We start from the raw sequence: 23642 nt of genomic DNA on the forward strand, positions 1-23642 counted from the left end.
GTTCCCAGACAGTTTCCTAATGTGAGCATGCGGAATCAGAAAACACAATGGTTTTGTGAAACTTGTGGCCTGTGAACTTTTAGTGAACTGTAAGGAAGCATTAAAAAAAAACAGGAAGAGGGTCCTCAATCTTTGAAGGCCTAAGCATGAAAAGAAAGTGCAAGTGATGGTGCGGCAGCGCAGGCCACATCAGGCTTTATCTTTCCTGTTTTCTCCATTTTAGCAGTTTGAAATATTCAGCTGTAGCCACAAACAACTTGTGGAAGTGAAGGACCACGGGAGTGAGGATATGTGCTTTAGATCCTCTGGAACAATGTGGACTTAACCCAAGAGACAAAGACAAATGCATATGGGATAATAATGGTAGGATACATACATGTCAGGTCCCTTTATACATATGAGTTCTGTATCCATGCCAGTCTTACTTAGAGGCGTCATTTTAAAACTGGTTGCATTGTTTTAAAAGGTAAAACATTCTAGCAACACACAATTTGATTTTTTTTGTTGATGGAAAGATGTCTCATTTTGCTAGAAGCATGCTCCCTGGAATGGTCATATGGACTTAAAGCTACCTGGTTAAAAATATAAGACCTATAACCCAAGTAGCTCTCTTAACATGAAGACTGTAGGTAGAGAAAGCTTCAGTCCAGCCTAATCCTTATCGAAGCCTCAGTCTGAATCTGATGCACTGTCAGGTTACCCAGATTCTTCAGAGAATAGTCTCCGGACTCGCTTACACATGTGGTCTGAATGATTTTAATGATTTGATCAGTTGAGTAAATCTCCCCATGTATCTCTAATTGTACCAGCACGAAAGAGGTCACACAAACATCATTCCTCTGTAACTTACTCCCATATGAGAAGGCAAAAGAGCTACAGCAACGTACGTCAGTGCAGTTTGGAGCCACACTTGGGATTTGACTTACAAACGTAATTCAGTTCAAAACATCTACTCCAACTGGCAGAATTAAACTGTTACAGGATTTCGTCATCTTTTGCATCTTGTCTGCATGCTTTCTTGTGGTTTTCGATTCTTTGTTTACTGATGATACGCTTTCCTTAGCTTATGAGGTCAAAACGAAGCCTGCACGCAAAGAGCTACAAGCGAAGTGACCAAACTTGGCAGCCGGACCCTTTCTTAGTTTCCCACAGCTTGTACATTCACCAGAGCCCAAAATAGCCAAGCTCCTGAGATGCACATACAGTAAGAGATACTGCCTATAATGGTGGTTTTGTTGCAGTTTCGAAAAACAAAAACAACAACAAAAAAAACCCACCATACTCTGTTTTCAGTACTGGAACATAAGAGCTTGCTGGTGTAACCCAGCAATCCAAGTGAGCAGCGCTCTGCTGGGGCTGGTGAGAGTTAGCTCAGGGGTCCCTGAATGGCACTGCATTGGCCCACACAGATGCTGTCACCTTCCAGGCTTTATTACTGCCCTCTTTTGAATGCTTTTGAGCCCTTAGAGCTGAATTCCCTCTTCTGCTCTTTCTACAAGATCCCAGAAATACTGATGAGTCTCAACCAATGTTCACCAATCTTTCTTTGCTTTATGAAATCAAAATACTGCAGTTTTTTGCAGCATAGGTTGTTGTTGTATAGAACTGCAAAGGTTGTTTGGGGAGTAAGGGAGTAGTCGTACGGGTGAGCACCATGCTTTCACCATCCTCTTCTGCTGCTGTTAAAATGGGATTGCCACCAAGCGAGGCAGCTCTGTGCTTTCTCCTCCTGGCCTCCTTCTTCCAGCCCCTTCACTGCCTTCTGCCACTATAACTATACTTGTGCCACTACAAACAGGTATGGCAATGCAGATGGGGAATTGATTTGGTTTTGACTAAGACTAAAATATTTTTGTCTACCTTGAATTTGTTTTAGTCTAAACAGTTCCCAGCTCCCTGCTTCTGTTTCCCGTGAAGAGGGGCATGGCAGGAAGAGAGAACAAGTGGTTGTTTCTGGAGGGACTGCTGCTCTCAACAGCAACGCCTGGCTTAGTTAACTGTAAAATGACAGTTTGATTTCCAGCTAGCAAGCCTAATCCCCCTGCGCTGTCTGCAGGGACAATAGGCCATTCAGAGAGATGGAGCTGGGCTGAATCAGCCACTAGAGGGGCCTCCCTCCCGTGACCGGCTGTACAGGAGCACTACAGGGGCTGGCTGAAGTTTGTGTCTCTACTGGAGTTAGGCACTGCGATTTGGAATACAAAAATCAGAAATGAGCTTTCATCCCTGAGTACTGACTTTCACTGGCTTGTCATTGAAAAGCTGCCGGTCCAGAGTACATTTGGACGTTTCCAGACAACAGCAGAGTTTTGCCAGAATGTAGGCAAAAAACAACCATAAACCGGAAAAGCTCTGCTTCCCTCACAGGCGTCCTCTACTAACCACTGCAAAAGAGATCACACCTGGCCTTTTTACCAATCTTGCAGTAATGAATCTGTTGTGGATGTGGCAGAGGGCTGAGCAAATGGTAGCCCACCATGCCTCTCGTTCACGTCTCTCCAGCTGCCTCACTGGTGAGGACCAGCCCCAATGCTGTGCAACACCAGGGCTCTCCTTTACATCCCTCAAAGCCAAGGAGAAGCTGCAGTGCGGTCTGTGCAGGGTTTTGTCGTGCTCCCTCCTGCCTAGAGACATGTTCCAGCAGTGCCTTGTCAGCACATCACCCGACCCAGTGGTAGGACTGGCTGGAGAAAGCGAAGGCCTCTCCTGGCACTGAAGGCTCAGCCCTTCCTCTTGGCTATCTGCAGCAGAGTAACATCTGCCCTGCAGACAGAAAGGGCGTTAAAATAAAACAGAAAAAAGCTAAACTGCAGGCAGTGAAAATAACATCACCTTCTTTTTTCCACTCACCGTTAAAGATCCAGTCGTGACTTCTGCCAGGTGATGAGACAATTGTTCTTAATCATTCATTGAGAAAATATACTTCAATAACTAGCGAAACGAATGGAGATACCTCATGTTATTCCAAAGTGAACTCCCATGGAATTTCTCTGACTTGTACCACGTGGCAAGTGTCCAACCTTATCTGAGCCCCTGTATGTGTTGAAAGGGACAGAAGATAAGGTGTGAGAGGTTCCACCTAAAACAAGGAAACCTGCTTTGACCTGCAGCTGAAGCTAAGATGAAGAGGAAGATAGTTCTGACTGCTGGAGGGCTTGAGATCTTAATCAGCCCTCACCCCTTTAATTAGCATGAAGCAGCTCATGAGTTGCAGCTTACAGCATCAGGCCGTAGAAAATCACAGGAATAATCAGCCTGCTCCTGATCAGGAATTGGGTAAACATTACCCTGGGGCTTCGTGTGGTCACAGGTTTGGCATTGCCTGAACTGGCTCTGCAATGTAAACAGAGGATTGTAACGTATTTAGCAACATTATGCAGCAAAGCACAGTGCAGTGGCTCACCATTTGAAATATATTTCTCACATCTGAAATTGTTCAAGGGTTAAGATTTAAAAAAAAAAAAAAAGGGCTGTTTGAAAGGGATTTAAAGCTCTCTCTTTTCTAGGATTGAATCTCATCTCTGATATATGTCATTTAATTTTGCCTAAACTGGAGCAAAACAAATTCCTACTTTGTAGCTCCTGTTTCATTTCTATAAGAGCCAAGAATGCTTAACACCTCTGAAAACCTGCTCTCCCATATCTGGAAAGAAGTTCATAAATCTTTCTGTCTCTGCAGACTGTGATTTAAATTGGTCTGAAACTGACATTTCTTAAAGAAAAAAAAAATCAGAAAGAAATCATTTAGGAAGATGGCTTCAATTATGTCATGTTTCAATGCATCCATATTCCATTATGATATAAATATGAATCTTGAGCTTAATATGCCAACGCAAATCATAATAAAGTCTAAAAATAAAGCCAGTGAAGTGATAGCTGAAATAAAGCATTGATTTGAAAAGAGAAAATAAACTGTTTCAGGATTCTTACTTTATTTTGATAACGTCTGATTAAGCCCTGTATTGAGTTACACATTTTCCTGAAGTTACCATGCTTTCTTGAAATGTATAAACGTCAGTGAAACATTTTGCAGCAGAAACCGTGCTACCAACATCCATCTACTGGTTCCAATTATATTTATGAACTGTGTAAAAATACGTGAATATGACTCAGATCGTGTGCTCCAAAAAAAATAAAGGTTACGCCGTATTAGCGGCAAATAATTTGATTAGCTGAAGTAGAAAAATAAACATTTATTATTCAAAGCTCCTGCAAATGGACAAGGAGCACTGCTTTATAGGTTTTCCAACAACTTCAGTGTGAGCTGTTTGTAGGCGACTCCACTCCCCGCATACTTTCAAATATACCCTTGGCTTAGGATGACTTCACTGTTAATGTAAATAACGAAAGGAATGTAAAACGGTCTCTACCTACTCCCTAGGTCAATGACCCCCTTCGTGTTTCTTAAGGCTTCCCTGGCTTTACCCCTTCCTTCCCTCGAACGGACGCTCCCACCAGGTTTCTGACGAAGTTGTGAGGCCGCACTCGCCGCGGCCCTGTGAGTCAGCACAACGCACCGCCAGCAGCCAGAGCCGCGCAGGGCTCACAGCAGCACAGCCCGAGAGCATCACCCGCGCCTCAGGTGCTGCCAAACCCCCGCGAAGGAATTACTCTTCCACCCCCGAAGAGAGAAAACCAAAACCGAAGCACAAGTCACCCCACAAGCATTCGGGCTGGGTGATATTCGTTTCAGACTGAGGGGAGAAAGAAGGGATGGAAAATAATGCTCGGGCTGTGAGGTACCACAGTAACTCAGACTGAGATATTCTTCAGCTGGAATCAAAGGCAGAGCAGCTGCCAAGGCATTTAGGAATGCACCCCTCAAAAAAAAAAGGGGGGGGGGGAGGAATGCCAGCTCGTGCTGGTGCTCAACCAGCATGAAAAAAAGAAGTTAAAGAAGAAATTGTTGTTATTGAAAGTTCTGCGTAAACCCTTCCAGACGCTTGCCAAGTGCTGGCAGAAGGCAGACCCTCGGCTGTGCGACGAGAACTCACGTCTTGACTTATTTTAGTTATTTTTGCCGTGAAGGACGCAGCTCCGCCGCCACACCGCCCCTGACAGCCCCGGGCAGCTGCGGGCACCTCCGCCCCGGCACCCACACCGAGGGCTGCGGGGCGGGGCCGGGGCCGGGGCCGGGGCGGAGGGAGGGACGAGGAGGAGGAGGAGGAAGTGGAGGCGGTTGCGAATAGCGGGCAAATGGGGAGCTGAGGGGCTGCAGCAGCACCGCGCAGCAGCAGCAGCAGCAGCACCACCAGCAGCAGCAGCGGAGCTGAGCCGAGCCGAGCCGGCAGCGGGGTCCGTGCAGGCGGGGTCCGTGCAGGGGGGCGGCCCGGGCTCGGCACGGTTCGGCTCGGCTCGGCTCGGCTCGGGGGCAGCGGTTTCGTGCCGGCTGGGCTCTGCTCGGCTCGGCTCGGCTGGGCTGGGCTGGGCTGGGCTCTGGCTGGCGGCAGGGGCACGCCGTGGCCCGGCCGGGCTCGCTGCCCGCCGTGCGGGGCAGGGCCTGCCGCGGCCGGCTCGCTGCGGCGGCGCGGTGCCGGGTCCTCCCTCGGCAGAGCCGTCTGATTGCTCTCCCTTTCTCTCTCTCTCTCTCTCTCTCTCTCTTTTATTTTTTTTATTTTAAATTTAAAGCCGTCGCTCCGCGGACGCCGAGTGCGAGCAGCAGCAGCAGCAGCCGCCGGGGCGCCCGGGAGCAGCGCGCCCGGCACCATGCAGACCTTCCTCAAGGGGAAGCGGGTGGGCTACTGGCTGAGCGAGAAGAAGATCAGGAAGCTCAATTTCCAGGCCTTCGCCGAGCTCTGCCGGTAAGCGGGCGGCACGGCGCCGGGAGCGGGGCCTGCGCCCTCCCGGGCGGCTGCGGGGCGCTTTGGGGCCGCCCCAGAGCCCTGCCCGGCCCTCGGTCGGGGCTCGGCGGCTCCCGCAGCCCGGCCGTCGCCGGGACGAGCCCGATGAGCGGGGGTAACTTTCCGCCGTGTGTGTCCCGGCCCCTCGGGAGCCCGGGTTGAGCTGGGACGTGGAGGAGGCGGCTGGAGCGGGGTAACTGTGGCTGGCGTGCTCCCCGAGGTGCGCGGCGGTTTGAGAAGCTGTAATTGGGCTTCATCGGGGGAGCTGAGAGGTTCACACACGCGGTGCGTTGCACAATCAGTTTTATTATTGAAGTGTAAGCGTGAACTTCATGTGGGTCCAAGGTCTCGTGACACATGCGTTATAGCCTCTGAAGAACAGTTTTGTCTTATTTCATTCCGTTACTACATTTACATCAAGGATACAAAATAAACTTTGATAATTGAAAGTGTCCTAAGTCATCATCTTTATAATTTCTGTAAAGTCTTTGCAGAATACATTTTATAAGACTTCAGGTACGCTTTATTAAGGCATATCGTGCTAAAAACAGCAGTGCCCGCATTCTGAATTCCTGCTGGCAGCACTGGCTCTTCTCTGTAAAGATGAAGGAGGCACAAGAAGCAGGAAACTATTTTGAGAAAGTAGCAGAAGCTTTTGCATCAGCCTGTGTTCTTGGCATTCTGTATCTGCTCTGTCAAACCTCAGCAAAACTTACCAGATTTTCTTAAAATATAGAAAGGACCTCAAGTTCTGGTTTAACGTCTTTTTAAATTTCATGTGGTTCTCCAAACAAAATACTTCCGGAAGAGCAATGCCAAGTTCTGAGCCTGCCGAAGAGATTATTTTTTTTTTGTGATGCTTGAAAATACACTTTAACCTCTAATAAGCGTTAGAGAAATGTTGTTGTTGTTAGGGCCTTGATGTTGGGTATAGGTTGGATTTCATAAGCAGAAACTAAGAGGAATCTTAGAAAGTACATAGCTAGTTTCTCATAGTTATTTGCTTTTCATTCCTGGTATCATATGCGGTACTTTATGTTTAGGAATCTCCAAAGGTGACTTTCCGTCCTCCGCTGTTCTTGTTTCTCTTTTTGACTATATGCCTTGCTTTACTTTCTCTACTTCAGAAATTCTTTATGCTTATGTTTCATAATGTAGATACACAATTTTTGTGTATTGTACAAATTTATTAATAGTTTTAAGTCCTGGCAGTGCTATGAAAATTGACCTCAAAGTGTCTCTCTTGCTACGCTTTCCCAATTTTGTGATGCAAATTAGGCTACCTTACTCTGTACAAGATAAGCTTGCTTTGAATACCATTTGCAGATGTTGGATAGATATGTCTATTTGATCATGCTTCAATTATTTTCTTTTAAAAAGCACTTAGTATTAGTCTGTTTGTAGAAGCGGAGTTAAGTGTTGGGTTTAAAGATCAATGCAGTTGCTGGAGCAAGTTGCTTTGTTGTCCATCCTGGTAACTTCCATTGATACCAGTGGGAAGCCATGTTCATTTAGGCAAAGTTTTCGTGCATTTTGTGCATAATATCTACTTGATTACTTGTGTATTTATATGATTTTATTGCGGCAGAAAAAGTAGTGCCAAGCTCAACATACATCTTACCAGAAATATTGTGCATAGTAAGAAATAAGGCAAGTGTACTCATTCCTGTACAGTGATTCATGCGTTAGAGTGGACTATGTGTCTGTCTGTCTACTCTATGTATTTTATGGTGACTGTTACTGGGATTTTATTTGCCTGTTGCCTAGGGATATACTTTCTGGATGACTACAAAGTTCAGTTTTGTTTGTACGAGTTTGCAATGAAGCAGTTATATAACCCAGGAAAGTAACAGAAGACGCCTAATGAACTCTTCAAGTGTGCTGTTTTTAGACCCAGAGTATTGTTGGGATAAGAAAAGTCTTCGGTTTTTTGTAGTCTGCCAGCGCAGCCAGTTCTAGTGTGAGGCACCGGTGCCATAGAGGGATTAGGGACAGACATTTGAAAACCAGCTTGAGCCATCCTCTGGGAGACGGTCTAAGTGCTGAACCACTTTCACAGGAGTGGTTTCAGGTTTTGTCTCCAGCAGTACTCCAGAACTGAAACGCTATGAAAAATGCTAGCTGAAACAAGATGTGAGTGAGCATGAGTGCACCAGCAATGAAGGTGCTGCTCTGGGGCACAGGCAGCGCTGTCTTCAGGTCTGTGCTCCGCAGAGACTGGGCAGGTCCCTTAGTGCTGTCCTGGTGTTTGTATCCAGCTTTGATGTGCAACCTAGGCTAGGGTTTGGTAGGTTTCCCTGTTAAATTTTGGCATCTGAATCCTTCCAAGCAGTTTCGTGAAAAAAAAAATTGGAAAAATTGTAGGCGCCTGCTTTCTGGTTTTTTGTTTGTTTGTTTTTAATTTTTGCTTTGTGATACAAATCTCCTCAGGTGCGTAGGTCTGGAACAGCCTGTCCTGCCTGAACACAGTGTCTGGGACGTTTGCCTAAGCTTTGTATTCACAAGGTAACAGGCCTTGCATGGAGGGCCTTTGAGCTCACCTGTGCTTGTGGTCCTCACTGTGGCACACTAGTGACGTCCTGCCAGGGCTTTATTCTTTACGGAGTGTAACAGCCTTGTCTGTGCCTCCCAGACATAGCCTGAGGAGATGAAAGCAGTGGCTGTGGTGGTATCTGCCTCCACATTTATAGCCCAGGCAGTGGTTCCCAATTTGGGTTGCGTCCCAGTGCAACCCTTAATGCTTCCACAGCCCTGGGGCTGTGCTCGGAGAGTTGCTGACCCAGAGGACAGAGCGCTTGCCTGGGGAAGCTGGGTTTGAGCCTGCAGCTGTTACCTCCCGAGGGAGGCTGAACCTGGGTCAGGGACCGGGCTCAATCCTGTCCTCCTTCTGGACCTGCCACCACGCCACAGGACAGTCACCCTGCTTGTGTCTGGCCTCTGCTTCCCACACCGGTTTTCAGTTCCGCCCAGCGACTGCTTTCTGCCTAAGCTGTCCGCACTGCAAGGCTTCTGCGTTCCTCAGCGTGCGGTGTCGGTGGGGAGGAGCGCGCCCCTGTGTCAGCCTCGCCGGTACCACGACGCTCCCCTGCGAGCTGTGGCGTGGGGCTGAGCTCCTCTGCGCAGAGCAGGCCTCTTGCTGCCTCGCTCAATTTGTTAGTCAGGAGGCGATTAAAGAAGCTACTGCTGCCAAGTTGGCCTCTGCTTTTGACTGAAAGCTGCTAGGTCGCCGTGCTTTGTGTGGGGTTGGGTACCCCCTGCGTGCTGGCATATGTGCCGCACCTGCAGCTGCGTGGCCAGGCCCCCCGCGGCTGCGGCGTGCGGATCCCTGGCCTCTGCGTCTCCCGCCTCCTTTCCTTGGAGCCGCAGCGTTCAGCTCCACCAAGGCATGGCACGGTTTCAAAGCTTTAGGTAGCTGGCTCGTGGTAAAATGCAGAGTATCTGTGGCCTGCTAAAAAGTCAGGCGAGCTTTCTAGGGACTCCTAAGTGAGAAGTTAGGAGCGTGTGGTGTGAAAATGTAGTTCTGGTGTTGTCATGTGTGCTGCTGCTGCTGCTGAAAGGAACAGTTCCCCCTTCTTCCAGCTGTTTGGCCTTATCCACTGTCTCACGCTGGTTTTAGTGGTTATGCAGTTGGCAAAAACTTTCAGTCCAGTCTGTTCCCTGCTCCTCTTGTTGACATTGAAATGATGGTCTCTGTGCAGGTTGCGTGAGCACTAGGGCAAGCTCAGGGAAATGGAGATGCCCCGCTCCATTACTGAGGTGACAGGACTGTGGAGTGAGCTGCAGTTTGTGGTAAAGGCTCCTGTACACTGTTCTTTTTTTCTGCATAGATGTACTGCCAGGCCTCCTTGGATGTTGTGAGTAAAGAGACTCATGCCATATGAGGGGGGGCAGCAGTGGTAGTACAGAAAAATGCTCCTATCTGTTTGAAAAATGAGTTGTATATGTTTGGCACCAGTTCAGATTAGCGAGGTGTGGCTGTTTACAAGGGGCTGTTGCCTCTATAAAAGCCTCCATTTCCTTGGTAGCTGTTCTGTGTGTCATCAGTTAATATTGCCTCTTTGGGGCCATGAAGATGTGAGGCAGTAAAGTTATGGCTACGTGAGTAAGTTATAGTGCTATAAGGTGAAGTGACATGCCCAAGAGGAGATAATTTAAAGTCACCCCATTAGGAATTATAAGATACTTCTCAGTTATTTGGGGAAAAAGCATTCACATGTGCACCTCTTAAGTTCCTGTGGAAGTGTGGTAGCTTTCCTGTGTAACTGTGTAGGTTCTGAGTCAGTTTATCCTCTTTATAGCGCATAGAAAATGAATAGCAAAGGAGCTGAAGAGTTGCCTGAAGATGTAATTTGTGTCATGATAAATCCTGCAGTTTGACAGACAGCAGAGCTGTGCTTGTTCATCTTAAAGTCCAGATTATTTATGGTCAGATTTTATTGTGCAGTGTTTTTTCACCGAAGAGTGAGGGCCTGGAAGGAACAATTTCTCAGGAAATTCTAGAAATTCTGAGAAAATCAAATTCCGATCATAACGGAAGAAAATTTAAGTGAACTAATAAGGAATACCTTCTGGTAAAGCCTTGTCACCTTGATCTATAGAGAGCAAGCTGAACTGTCAGCCCCCCTTGAGAAATCATCTGTGACAAACTGATTGCATTCATTGACACATGAAAGTAAGGCTTCTTGATCTGGTTTGGATTCCTAGGTGCTACCTGCTGCTGAGGGCTGTTCTGAAACTTGAGCCTGTGTTTGTGAATAACTACCTGCATCAGTTCAGTGCTTCTTGGTTTTGGTTTTATGCAAGGGGATGTGCTTTTCTTTGGGTGTGCAATTCCTGTTAGAGCTTTTCATCCTGAAGACCATTTGACAGTATGACAGATCACTTTTTTTGTTTTAATTTGTTATGTTGAAGCTATTGTGATGTTGCTACTAAATCAATCTGCTGAACATAGCATCCAATTATTTTTTACCTGGCAAAATATTAATATGTCTTATTTAAATTTTTGTCTGACTCGACCTTGCTCTTTCTCATTTTTTCTTTTTTCTTCAAGCTAAGTTGGTTCTTCAACCTGCTTCTTCCCATTTTGTGTCTGTGGTAAATAGTTCAGCTGTCTTTTAGCATGTATTAGAAGCTATTCTGTTTAGTAAATCAATGCCATAAAATGTATAAACAGTGCTGTCAGTGCTATAAGTCTGTATGGCTCTTTCTTTTCTAGACTTTATACATGGTCCCTTTTGCAGCATGACCTGTGCACAAGAACCTAAATATGAGCTTTGAGATAGACTTAAGAATAACGCTGGTCTGAGGACATTAAATTAATCCGTTTCTTTATATTGCAGGTTGTGAGGTATATTGCGTATTTTTTCCAAGAAGAACTTGGCGGGGGAGTGGGGGAGGGAGCGTTCTTTAACCCCAACTCACTGTTAATCACTAAATACAACTTTTTTAAAACTCATGGCTTGTGCCAGTTAACTTTTACATTCTTAAAGGCCATAAAATAAAATGTATGTGCATCGATCAATAGCTCCCATTGTTGCTTGTGTTAGGCTGAAATACTGTCATAGAATGGCTTGGGTTGGAAGGGACCTTAAAGATCTAGTTCCATCCCCCAATGGATATCACGAGAAGCAACCAGGGGCCGGATGGGTGGGTATGGTTTTTTTTTTTTGACATCAGCTCTAACAAAACCTCCCAACTAGCTAAATGATAAAATTTATAATAAGCCATGAAAACATGTTGAGGGTAGTAGTAAAAAATGTGTTTCTTAGAGGAAAAGTTCGGTGTGGTTTTGGGTTCCTGTTTCTTCTTCCATTAGCCTGTAGAGGAGGAAACGTGGCATCCCAGAATAACTGGGTGTATGTGCGTTTTCTCCCTCAGAGAGCCCTGATTGACAGGCATCCCTCTCGTGAAAAGCTTTCTGTGTTATGCCTGCAGAACTGTTTCATGGGAACACGACGCCCAGCTGCGCGGCAGCAGAGGCGACTGTAACAATCACTGCTTTCATGGTGACTCTGTTTCATGATCTAGCAATCATTTACCTTGGATTCAGGAAGTCTGTGTCCTCCCTGCGGTACATCCCCTTACCACAGCCTGTGTGAGATGATACGCAGCAAGGAACAACAATAACCTCGGTCAGGTGGCAGAGAAAGATCTGGATTCTTCTGCAGATCACAAGCTGAATACAAATTGACGGTGTTGCCAAAAAGCAAATGTCACGATGGGGTACGTAAGCTGGAACGTGGCCTGCCAGGCACATGGTGTATCCATCCTGCATGGCGCTGATAAGGCTGCTGCTTACCCTGCCTTTGGTTTGGGACCCCGTGTTTCAGGGAGAAGGCAGGTCAGCTCTAAGTGTCCACAGGAGAGCAGTGAGAAGGATTGGAGGTCTTGGAAATGCAGTGAATAGTACTGTGGTATTCAGCATAAAGAACTGGGCGGATCTTTGGACACTTTAAAAAACTGCTGTAGGGGAAAAAGAGCATGGTGTATTCCTGGTTCCATTGTGGGTAAAGCAAAAAGCAGTGAGCTTCAATTACACCAAGAAGGAGGAATGCTAGGATTTGGAAAAAGTACCCTGATTGTCTATTTAGGCAGCAAAGTTTGTTGCTCAGAACTTCTAAGAAGGGTTTGGACAGACATGCTGGGAATGACACGAGCCTGTGGTTCTGTTTCAGGGCAGAGATGCTGACCTCTCCTCATGTCACTGCTGCGGCTTTGTCCAATCTGTATTAGTGCAGAAATTGTCCAAGAAAAAGTTCTTTGTGTACCTTAAGTGGTCTGAAGAACCTTTACTACTTCAGCAGTCAGACTTGGGAAGCCCAGAGATGAGGTCTAAATGCATTCAGCTTTTAAAAGTGTATAGGCTCAACCTGAGAGGGGTTTCAGAGCTGCCTGCTGAAAGTGTTTGCTCTGCTTTAATGTACTGCACTTGCAAAGCATTGATTGACAGTGTATCTCATGATGTTGGTCAGATTATGTGCTGTTTATCTCAAATTTGACACCTTTTGGTGAGGCAGCATTCTTGAACATGTTCCAAGGAAACAGGGAAGCAAAGCATTGTGAAAGACTAAAATAAGCATGATAATAGATAAAATAAGCACCTGTGCTGGGTTCATCTATGCTGTAGGGCTGTGAAACAAACACTCTTCTGTATGGTTATCTTTTTCTCATTTTTGAGTTCAGTGTTCAGTCCTTGAAACAGTGCTTTGTTTTGTACTGATGGAATTCAGCTCCCTTCAGAAGGAGTCATGCCCTTTATGTGATCGAGGAGGAAGCTGCTGATGTTTCCCCACTGTCCAAACACTGCACAAATACTGGCTAGTATTCTGTCCCTCTGCAGAGAGAAATCACCACTGGAGAACAGCCATGTACTTCACGAATGGCTTTCAAAATGATTGAGTTTCATTTGGGGGAGGGGGGAAGAGGGCTTATTTCCAGGTAAAGCTGTCTTAGTTTTCATTCTCCTTCCTCCTAACTGCAGTGCTTTGAGCTTCTTGTCTGGGATGTGATCGCCACTGATGGTGGAAGGATTCCTGGCAGCAAAATGGAAGCCTACTCATTGCTGTGGCCAGGCTGCTGCCTGTGCAGCGGGTGGCTGTGAGCATGCTGAGGTCTCGGGGGGCTCCCAGGGACCTGTTCAGTGCAGTGGAGGAATTCATATTTCTAGGTCTAACTGTGCTTTTAGGAAAGCAGCCGGCAGAGCCAGGCTGGGGACTTGGAAACAAGTTGAGTTCACGTTGAGCTGTTTAATCCTGTCCCCTGGGATACCAGTTGGTGAAGGTTTATAAGCGCATCTCGTTTTGTCTTGTCACACACTGCTGAGTCATGCTTGCTTGGAAGAATATGAGGTCTGTTCTTCCTCCTCAAAAAAACAGATTGACTTTTCTCTCTTCATCACACTCCTCTCAGGCTTTTCTTTCTGCCTGTCAACAAGCCGTCTTCAGCCCTTTCCCTCTGTACGCATCAGTTCTGTGTATTCGGTCTGGGTCCCCAGGCATTGCCTTGTGAAACGGGATTCTTCGTGAAGGAGAAAATACTTGAGCTGTGTCTGTAGCAGAAGGCAAAGTGACAAAATCTTGAACTTTGAAGCAGGGCTGCTGCTGACAGTGTTTCTGAAGCCCCGTGTTTGCCCTGTCAGGCCATACTACAGGTGCGTCTGCGCTTTGAGGGAGCTTCTGCCCCTAGCAGGATGTGAACAGGCTGAAACCCTGGTGCCTTCAGAGACCTGGCCTGGACTGCGTGTTGTGGCTGTGAGCAACATCGTTGTCCTCTTTTGAAATCCTGTGTTTTAAAGTGCTGGCGACTTTTTTCTACTTCCCCCCAGTGTTCGGTCGGACGGTGCTGGTGTAACGCCTCTCCTCGCAGCAGAAGGAGATAGTTCAGAGGGCTCAGTGGGCGCGAGGTGTCCCGCCTGGCGTGGTGCTCGGTAATGGCTGTCACTGCCCGGCCTCGATAAAGTTATCTGCGTGCTGGGGTAACTGCTTAGCAGTTGATAGAACAAATGATGTCTGGGGTGATTAATGGCGCTGGAAGGAAATGATATCACACAGGTCCACTTGCAACGTGCCACTCCTTCGCCATCTGCGCTGGCAGAGCACGGCCCTCCTTGCTCCCTGCCCCTCCTAAATTGCTTCGGTGGTTACAAGAGCTGGCATAATGACTCTGCTTATTCTCTATCTCGTCAGCCTGGTTTCGTTACCAGGGCGGAAAGTGTCGTCACTTGTAGAGCTGGGTCGTGAACACTTGCCTCTTGTAGCAATATGCTGTGCTCTAGTGAGTCTGGTAATGGCCACCTAAACCCAGCCAGGTATGCTTGTTGTACAGCTGCCTGTCAGCAATTCGCCAGAGCCGTTCCCTGCTGTTGCAGAAAGCCCGTATCAGTTGAGAGGATCCAGCACCGGTGCCTGCTGGTAGAGCAGCCAGCATGGGCACTCTCCCCACTGGCCTCTGAGGGGTGGTGGGGGATCATAAGGGGCCCTGTGGTCCTAGGGGATCATAGGTCTGCTCCTGCGCGGGCTGTTGGGGCAGCCCGGTGTCGAGGCCAGCTGAGGAGAGCCGGGCCGGCCGGCCAGAGCTGGAGGTGTTGTGCAGCAGGTGCTTGGGGGAGGTTCGAGGCACAGCACAAACGCGCTCACCTTCCCCCTGGCAGAGCCTCTTGCCTTCTGCCAGCCGCCGGTGGTTGGAGGCTCTGCTGGCAGCAGCTGTATCCGTGATGCTGTGTTCAATGGCCACAGATGGCCCTGCTCTGCATAAACCTTCAAACATGTTTTCTGAACTCGCTTTCATTTCTGATATCACAGGACTGCAGAGAAGGTATCAGCATGTGTTGTCTACCCTCTAGTTTTGTTGTTACTAAAACATGAGCAAATATGAAGTTGCTTCTGTTTTTCTCTACTTTTTTTAACCTGTAAAGGCATAGGCATTACTTATTTTTAAGCGTATGTGTTTATTTTCCTAACACACCCTGACTCTTGATCAATAAAAAAAATTCATTTCAGTCAAAAAGGTGTAAGAAGTTCAGAAGCTCTTCCCCAAAGAAGAGGGACTTTCCTGCTAAAAATACAAAAACTTGCAAAAGAGGGAGAGGAGGAACTAGCAGCTGGGTCTAGCATAGGGGCCACCTTCTGACTTCATCTAGTGCTTGCTATCTGTGACTTGCAGCTAACAGCAGAGGGTTTTGGGGAACCTAAAACCCCTTTGCAGATAGAGAGAAAAGTGCCTGACCGGCTTACGTGGTCATATAGCGGAAGGGCACCCTCTGAAAGTGAAGTACAGGATTAGTATTGCAAAGTGACACAAGCCCTGTCTGTCTAGCCTTTATGCCACATGTAGAATTAATTTGCAAATAAAATCTGTATCTGTCTTTTGTTCGATATTGAAAGCATGTATTTTTTTTCTGGTCTTCCTGTTGGTTTTCAGTTAATGCTGCCTTTCTGTAGCCTCAGGTATGTATTTTAAGAGTTGTTTCAGCTCAGCATTCTTTCACACAGTTCTCTAAAATAAGTTTTCTTTGCTTTAAAAACAGACTTGAATGGAGGGAAACAAAACAGAAACTAAGAAAGCCCTCTGTTCTGATGAAAGGCTGATGGCCAAATAAAAAGTAGCACTTGTAGTTGCTGACCTGCACCCTGGACCTGGCAGGGGAGGGGAAGGCATGGAAGGGGAGCAGTGTTATTGCCTGCGCCCTGGGCCGGGGCAGCATGTGCTGCGCAGAGAGCACGTGGCGATCGAACAGAGCAGTGAGTGGCCTTTGTCACCTGGGAGATGTTTTCTTCCAAACTTCTGCCTCTCAACGGTGGTTTAATCTGTGGAGATAACATGTTTTATGCTGTGTCTTTAGCTCTGCCGAGCTGCACTGACTGCAGGTAGGAGCTGGGCCTACTGGAGGAGAAGAGGCTTGCAGGTTTGACTTTAGGGCTTGTCATTTTGGAGTTCCGTTTCCTTCTGTCCCAAGGAAGAGATCAAAGTTTATATTGGAGTCAATTTTGAAGAGGGTAGGTTTTCTTGGTGTTTTTCTTGTCCTTTATAGAACAAAAATTTTAGCGTGCTTTGAGGGATAGAAGTACAGGCTTGTTGCTAGACAGGGTGTGGAAGCCCCATTTGCTTTTTCTTTCTTTTTCTGATGCTATTTTAGGCTCTCAGCTCTCACCATCTAAGAGAACTTGTGCTTTGAATTTTGTTTTAGTCACAAATGAGTAGAGTGAAAATCTTTGGTCATAGAGTTATTATCAAGTTTAAATTGCTTTTGCATGGGACTAACTTTGTTTCAAGAACTGTCTAGCTCGTTCACCTTCTGATTCCTTCCCTGATGCCCCGTGATCATAGCTTTGTTCTTTGGGTATGCTGTAAGGCATTGATCTTCTGATCTTCATCACTTCGTTGCTTGCTAGTGAAGGATTGCCTGTTTGCAAGTGTCAATTCACTGCAAGGTAGAATATTCTTGAGGATTAGGACTTTTTTTTCATTAATAACACTCAATCTTACTATTGTCTGGCCTAAATGTAATTTAAAGATTCTTTTGTCTATCTTTGCCTTAAAGTAGAAGCCAGCTTCTTTCCACTTCTGGGTATTTCAATCAAACCAAATGGATCTCTAACTTACAAGCTCAGACCTTCCTGAGAAGGCTCTGGAGAGTGGAGAAGGCTTGACGTGACTGATGCTTGTCAGCTGCTGTCTTTTAATTGTAAAAGTTCCTCAGACACTGGTGGGATGGATGCAAGTGCTCCTGTGAGCCAACTTAGAGTCTGCCTTTTGGTGATGCTGGAAGGAGACAGAAGTGATTGAATGTGAGAGACTTAAGGTGTTTTGTCTTTTCTCCCTGACTAAAATAACTGTGGGTGCATTGTACAGACCCGTGGGTGCAGCAGGCTGTCGCTTCCACGGGGACCGCGCAGACCACCAGCTCTTCTAGTGAAACCTTTTTTTCTCATTTTTGTGCTGTTGTGCTACTGTGTCAAAGAGTTTCCTGATCAGCATAGTACAGCATCTTAGCTCACAATAGGTATTGTTTTGAGAGGGTTGGCACGATGTATTTGTGCTGTGATTTGATCTGTCCTTTGTCTCGAGTAATCTGTTAAAATGTAATTCTTAATCCTACTCCTTTTTGGCAGGTTTTCCTCCGCTGTTGTTACAGAGATAATAAAACAGTGTAGCTCTAGTTGCAAGAGATCACTGAAGAAAAACAGTGTTCTGGGATGTTTCTTCTGTGTTTTTGGCTATAAAACAGAGAAGCTGTGGCCACATTGGAGGCAGGAGGCAGGGTAGGTTGGGCTGTCAGTCTGACTTGCTGTGGCTGTTCTTTCGTATGTTAACAGGGAGCTTCCCTGATTCTCTCTTGTTCCTAGAGTTTCTGTGGAAAAGGTCATAGAACCAGACAACACAGCTTTCTTCTAGCAAAAAATTGTTTCTGAAACCACAAATCACGTGTAGAACACTTACTCTACCTAACATGTATTTTTAAAATGATTTCCCTTTCTTTGTCTGTCAGCTTTGGTACCAGTGGACTGTGGGAAAGCGTACTTCCTCCCTGCCCCCTACCCCAAATTACGCTAACTGCAATTAGCAGACCTTAATTAAAATGCCTGGTTCCTAGCTCAGCAAAGAATTTGGAAACAAAGTTAGTTATTCTCAGGCAGCTCTACCACAGATTTCTTCTCGGGCAAAGCTGTTTCCTGATGTGTAAGATCAACATCTCTATACCTGTTGTTCTGTAGTTCAGTTGGACAGCAGTCAAATTCTTGGTCCTAGAGCTTATTCCTAAAATAGGAATCCTAGCACGTGAATTAGGCCAATACACTCAAAAGCTGCTGCTTGTGGAGGTGCTGAGTTCCCCTGATCCCACTGAGAGCTGAGGACACTGCAGACCTGGGCCTGAAATCTAGTTGAATTCCTTGGGAACTAGGTAGACCTTGTTCTTTTTTATTTTTATAATGGAAAATTGGAGAGTCAGGGACTGAAATTGGATTTGTTCATAGTGGCATGAATTCAGTGGTACACCTGTGGGCAACAACACGTGGACCTCTGCTGCTGCCGTGCTCTTCCTTTGTTGCACCAGAAATAACGAGAGCGGGCACTCAAAGGGTGTAATGAATGGCTGGGTAACAATGATTGGCCAAGAATCAAAAGTGTGGTAGGTAGTAATTAAAACATGCTACAATGATGCCATTGAATGCCTGCTTGACCCAGGGAAGTATCTGGTAGGGTGATCTGAAATGTCTTTGTAGCACCAAGTATAGTATCTGAGTTTCCTGTTCTTGTTAGTGTTGCTGCCACCTTGCCTTATGTTAACTGCTGTGTGGGTGTGAAAACTCCCAATAAGAATAGATTTTTAGCACACTTGCTGCTGCTAGTAGTAGAAGTTGAAATACAAAATGTTTATTTGTGGAAAATGCATGTAGTCCATGTAAAATCTCCCTGTTCCATCTTGTCCCCTTTAAATCAAAGTAGATCCCCAGTTTTGGGGGGCTGATCCAGGCAAGGTGGAGCAGACTGGCAGTGCTGCTAACGTTACAGCGAAGGAAGGCTTGTGCTGCAGAGTGGTTTTGGTAAATGTTGTTCTGTCTTTAAAGCAGTAATGTCTGTGTTGGGGTGTTTTCAGCAGCCAGTTTGGCTTCAAGGAGATAAAGAAGGCTCCGATAATTAACAACAGGGATGAGGGCTTCCTTTGGTAAGGCTCGATCTCCTTTTGATGAAATAAAAACTATTAAATAGTTAACTCCCCCCCATCTTCTATACGTCTTTGTCTGAATGTGAAAACTTTCCCTGGCTTTTTTCCTCCCCTCTAACAACGTCAGGAAATTAAATTGTTTATTCAGAACGTCTGATGTCGGTGTTGGACGCCCACATTGGCTCGGGAACTCGGAGACATTCCTGCGAGGCAAATCCCCAAAACCTGCGAGGTGGCTCTTTTTTTGCTCTGCTATAAATGTGTGGTTTGACTGTCAGGGTATTTTTAAACACGCTGCCCAGACAGCTTTGAAATATGAATAAAGCCCTAAGTATACATAGATGAGCTGCAAACAATTGAAATGTGTTTAAATACTTGATCTCTTCCACGTATTCATCGGTACCTACAATTGGGGCGTGGGGGGTGTTAAGGAAGTTTTTGAATTGAGGAATGTTCTCTGATCCGAGGGAGAATAGAGAAAAGCCTCTTGAATTGAGCATTGGGCTGGCAATCACAATAGGGTTTTGGCTCTGTCGTAGGCCTTATTGTAACCTAAGCAAGTCAGTGAATTTCCCAATATCTTACTTCTTCCACCTGTCAAATGCAGGAGTAATGAAAACACATCACAGTGCTGTTGTATGGCTGAGCTGGTAGCAAATTGTTAAAGGATTACTGGATCTCAAAGGAGACACAAAGCATTTCTTACTTTATCTTGATATTTATCAGCAGCTCTTCATTCACGTCTGTCTGCTTCAAGGTATGGTTCAAAATTAAAAATCCAAGGCATTGAAATTTGACAGTTCCTCATAGGTGGTTTAATGGTGGGCTTGGCAGTGGTAGGTTAAAGGCTGGGCTAGGTGACCTTAGAGGTCTTTTCCAACCAGAATGATTCTCTGAAGTAACCTTCAACACAGTTGTTGGGGACTGCAACATGTTTTTAAAAGTTTTAGCCCTCTTGATTGTCTCAGACCTATTTGACTGGTAAACGTTTTCAGTTCATCGTATACAGATTAAGTGATCGCTCGGCTTTTGCCAAGCTAAGATTTCATCTTCTTGCATTGACTTTCTTAACCCAGTCACTTCAATATATGCTGACAGTGGAGCTTTGCTTCAAAAAGCAAAGAGAGAAGGAGCCAGGGGGCTGTGTAGCAATCCCCTCCACCACAGACAGTGCTGAGGGTTGTTTTCTTGATCACATTTTTCTCTGCTTCTTCTGGGGGTACCTGAGTTCAGAGAAGGCCCCCTAGCCCTGCAGACACAGCCTGTGGCTGCTCTTCTCCAACTATGCACAGAACCTGACAAAACACAGGAAACATGGAAACTCTGAAAGCTGCAAAGAAATGTGAGCCCGACCCTAAACCTGCTAAGGCTAATGGGAGTTATTTTTCATGATAAAACAGTTTACCAAACACAGAAACTTTGGGGGGAAAAAAAACTCTCATAAAACATGGGCTTTTAATAGCACCTTATCTAAAAAGGTGCTGTGTAACTTGCTCATTTAGCTGTGACTTAAAAAAAAAAAATAAATTGCTTTTCAGAAGTGATTCATTTTCCTTCACATCTTCAGAGCTGTTTACTGTGACTGGCTCTTCAGGAAGTCTTCACTCCTTTGTGTTTATTATACACAATTTTACTTGTAATAAACCTCTGAAAGACTTGACTGATTGGTGGCTGAGGCTCGTATCAGATGTGGGTAGCAGCCCGGCTTTGTCACGCTTTTTTAAAAATGAAAAGATCAGGTACTCAGCAGCCTTTTTTTCTAAGGGAAGCCACTGTTCACCATTGTACCAAGAAACTATTTTTTCCCCTCTAAATGAGGCCCAGAATCTCCTAGGAGATTTTAAGACTGCATATTTTCTGAGAAGTAGGATTATTTGGTGCATCTTCTAAAGCAATGCTTGAGCAACGTGGTGGCACCTCTTGGAAGCGAGCGGTGAGCAGTGCTTGGGGCTTCCTGCAGGTGAGGCTGGCACAGGCACGAACCCGCGCTGGGCAGACCATGGAGGAGTCTCATCTAAAATCCCAAGTGAAAACGAGAGAGGCTGTGAATTTGCTTAGGTGAAGCTTAGTATTTTAAAGGGAGGTCTACTTACGTGGATTGTCTGGTCTGCAGGACTGAAAATGGTCTGTTGCAGAACACGGTGCGTTCAGGTGACCTCCCTGTGTTACCAAAAGTTTAAAGAAGTGGCCTCCTTCATAGGAGAGAAGAGTCCCAGAGAGACTGAAGGCTTTTTAGGACTGTGCTGCAAGGCCCTGTACCTCCTCTCCATGTTGCTTTTCAAATGAGCTAGGAGTGACAGTGTCCCACGGTTTCCCTCAGGAATAAATGTTCTTGACTTGGTAGACGTTGCCTTTGTCCTTTCTGTCTCCTCAGAATCACAGAATCGTCTAGGTTGGAAGAGACCTCCAAGATCACCTAGTCCAGCCTCTGACCTAACACTAACAAGTCCTCCACTAAACCATATCACTAAGGGCTACATTTAAACGTCTTTTAAAGACCTCCAGGGATGGCGACTCAACCACTTCCCCGGGCAGCCCATTCCAATGCCTAACAACCCTTTCGGTAAAGAAGTTCTTCCTAATATCCAACCTAAACCTCCCCTGGCGCAACTTTAGCCCATTCCCCCTCGTCCTGTCACCAGGCACGTGGGAGAATAGACCAACCCCCACCTCTCTACAGCATCCTTTTAAGGTACCTATAGAGAGTGATGAGGTCTCCCCTGAGCCTCCTCTTCTCCAGGCTAAACAACCCCAGCTCCCTCAGCCGCTCCTCGTAAGACTTGTTCTCCAGACCCCCTACAGCTTCACTGCCCTTCTCTGGACTCTCTCGAGCACCTCCATGTCCTTCTTGTAGCGAGGGGCCCAAAACTGAACACAGTACTCAAGGTGCGGCCTCACCAGAGCCGAGTACCTCTCTCCGAGGTATGATTGTTTTGTTCTGTGTGTGTGTGCACGCAATGGGAAGAGAACTTAATGTGGTCTTTTCCTTTTGGCTATCAGCTGTAGCATAGAGAAAAGTCTTGCAAGGGGGAATTCAGAGCAGCAGTTCCAGGCACTGAGAGGAAAGTGAATGAGGTGCCACCTCCAGGGCTTTGCAGAAAGAAGAGAGGTAGAACAGGACAAACCTGGTCCAAGATCTTGACAGCCAGATGATGTGTGGTGTCGGGTTGGGTGTTGAAGGGAAGAACTTGAGAACAAGGGAAGGATCAGGGCTGGATTGTTTGGAGGAGAGGGGGAAATACTTGAGCAGACTGTGAAAGTCTGCTGAGGACGCTGTTGGAGTAGCTCCCGTTCTGAATGGGCTGCTCAGTGGTGGTACTGGTCCAGGGTGGCTAGGCCAACTGTCCTCTTGAGCATGAGCACAGAAGCTAAGGTGTCAATTTATGGCTCAGGACGTTCAAAATGAGCACTGGTATCTGAAAGCTCTGGTAGCCTTGTCTGTGAAGAACACAGTGGTCCCGAGTAGCTGCTTCTCCCCTTCCTCACAGACTGCCCTGCCATGGAGGACACAAAGGGCAGGACCACAGCTGCGGCCTTGTCCTGTACCACTGGAGTGAGGGGTGGCCAGGATGGCAGTGGGACCCTCCTGGACAAGGACTGGGAAGACTGAGGACTTTGGGTCCCAGAATGAGCTGATGGCTCGGTCAGGGCTTCTAATAACAGCAGGCAAAGGCAGGGGGTGCTGATGGATGGAAGAGGAGAAGCTCCTTCCACACAAGAGGAGTGTAGGATGGACGGGGCTGTTCTGGTGAGATGCAGAAGGGGGCAGGACAAGTGGTGAGCCTGAGCCTGTGGGATGCAGCCGGGGAAGCCTCTGCTCTGAGGAGTGTTTGAGAGAAAGTCCTTGGAGAGCCCAGGTCAGAGGGGCCTCAGAGAGAGAAGTGATGTGGGTAGGAGGGTAAAGAGCATCTGCTGAAAGGTGGAGGGCAGGGTGAGAGGCAGCGGTTGTAGCCCTGCTCCTGGCCCTGGGGTCTGTCCTGGCTGAAGCGTTGGTGGAAAACTCGGTACGTCCTCCTTAGAGGTTGTCAGTTTTGAAACCCATTTCATATGCAACTTCCGTGTTTAAAAATGGGTTTTAACTTCAAAAGGTTCTTTAAAAACACCTTCATATCCAGGTTTATGGTATAAATACAGACTACTTCTTTAAAGGAAGGTTTCCAACGGGACAGTGACTGTTTGGGAGTAGTGCTCTCTAGCTTCAGTTATTTGATGGAGTCAGTTCTTGGAGGATCTGTTAAGCTACTTATTAAAAAACATCTTAGAAGGTTTCTATGTGACATAATTACTGAGAAGTAGATGTTATCTGTTGCGTGTTTGTGTAAAACAGTATGTGGCAAGTGGAGGAGTCGATAGCTATAATACCACCACTAACGTGACCCTAAGGTGTGCGTGTGGGAGGAGCACTTTCCCAGTAGGCTCGCTTCTGGACAAGTTCGGTTAACCTCTCTGTACTGGTATCCAGTGATTTACAGTGATTTTGCTTTAGTGTCATGGAATCAACAACGGAGGAAGACTGCTGGTATCCCAACTAAAGCCGCGTGGCCTGTAATGCCTTGAAAGGCGGTTTTGATAAGGCCCTGTCGGGAGAGGTGGCAAAAATCAGAGGACTGAGCATTTAGCTGTGCCTCGTGGAAGTG

At 46.5% G+C, this 23642-nt stretch overlaps 1 protein-coding gene across 3 annotated transcripts in view; it reads left to right on the forward strand.

Annotated features, from left to right (window-relative positions):
• The first annotated feature begins 5140 nt into the window (after positions 1-5140).
• The window catches only part of ITPK1 (inositol-tetrakisphosphate 1-kinase), a 137450-nt gene continuing 118948 nt past the window's right edge, over positions 5141-23642 (forward strand). The window contains exons 1-2 of one of the 3 annotated variants that reach the window (XM_040557241.1): positions 5141-5295; positions 5629-5801. In XM_040557241.1, coding sequence (XP_040413175.1) covers positions 5707-5801 — 95 coding nt within the window. In that variant the 5' untranslated portion in view covers positions 5141-5295; positions 5629-5706. Of the gene's footprint in view, positions 5311-5628; positions 5802-23642 lie in introns of those variants that run through there. The other 2 variants (XM_040557240.1, XM_040557244.1) reach the window with 2 other exon arrangements.

Source organism: Cygnus olor, chromosome 5 (assembly GCF_009769625.2).
Source record: "Cygnus olor isolate bCygOlo1 chromosome 5, bCygOlo1.pri.v2, whole genome shotgun sequence".
Lineage (NCBI taxonomy): Eukaryota > Metazoa > Chordata > Aves > Anseriformes > Anatidae > Cygnus > Cygnus olor.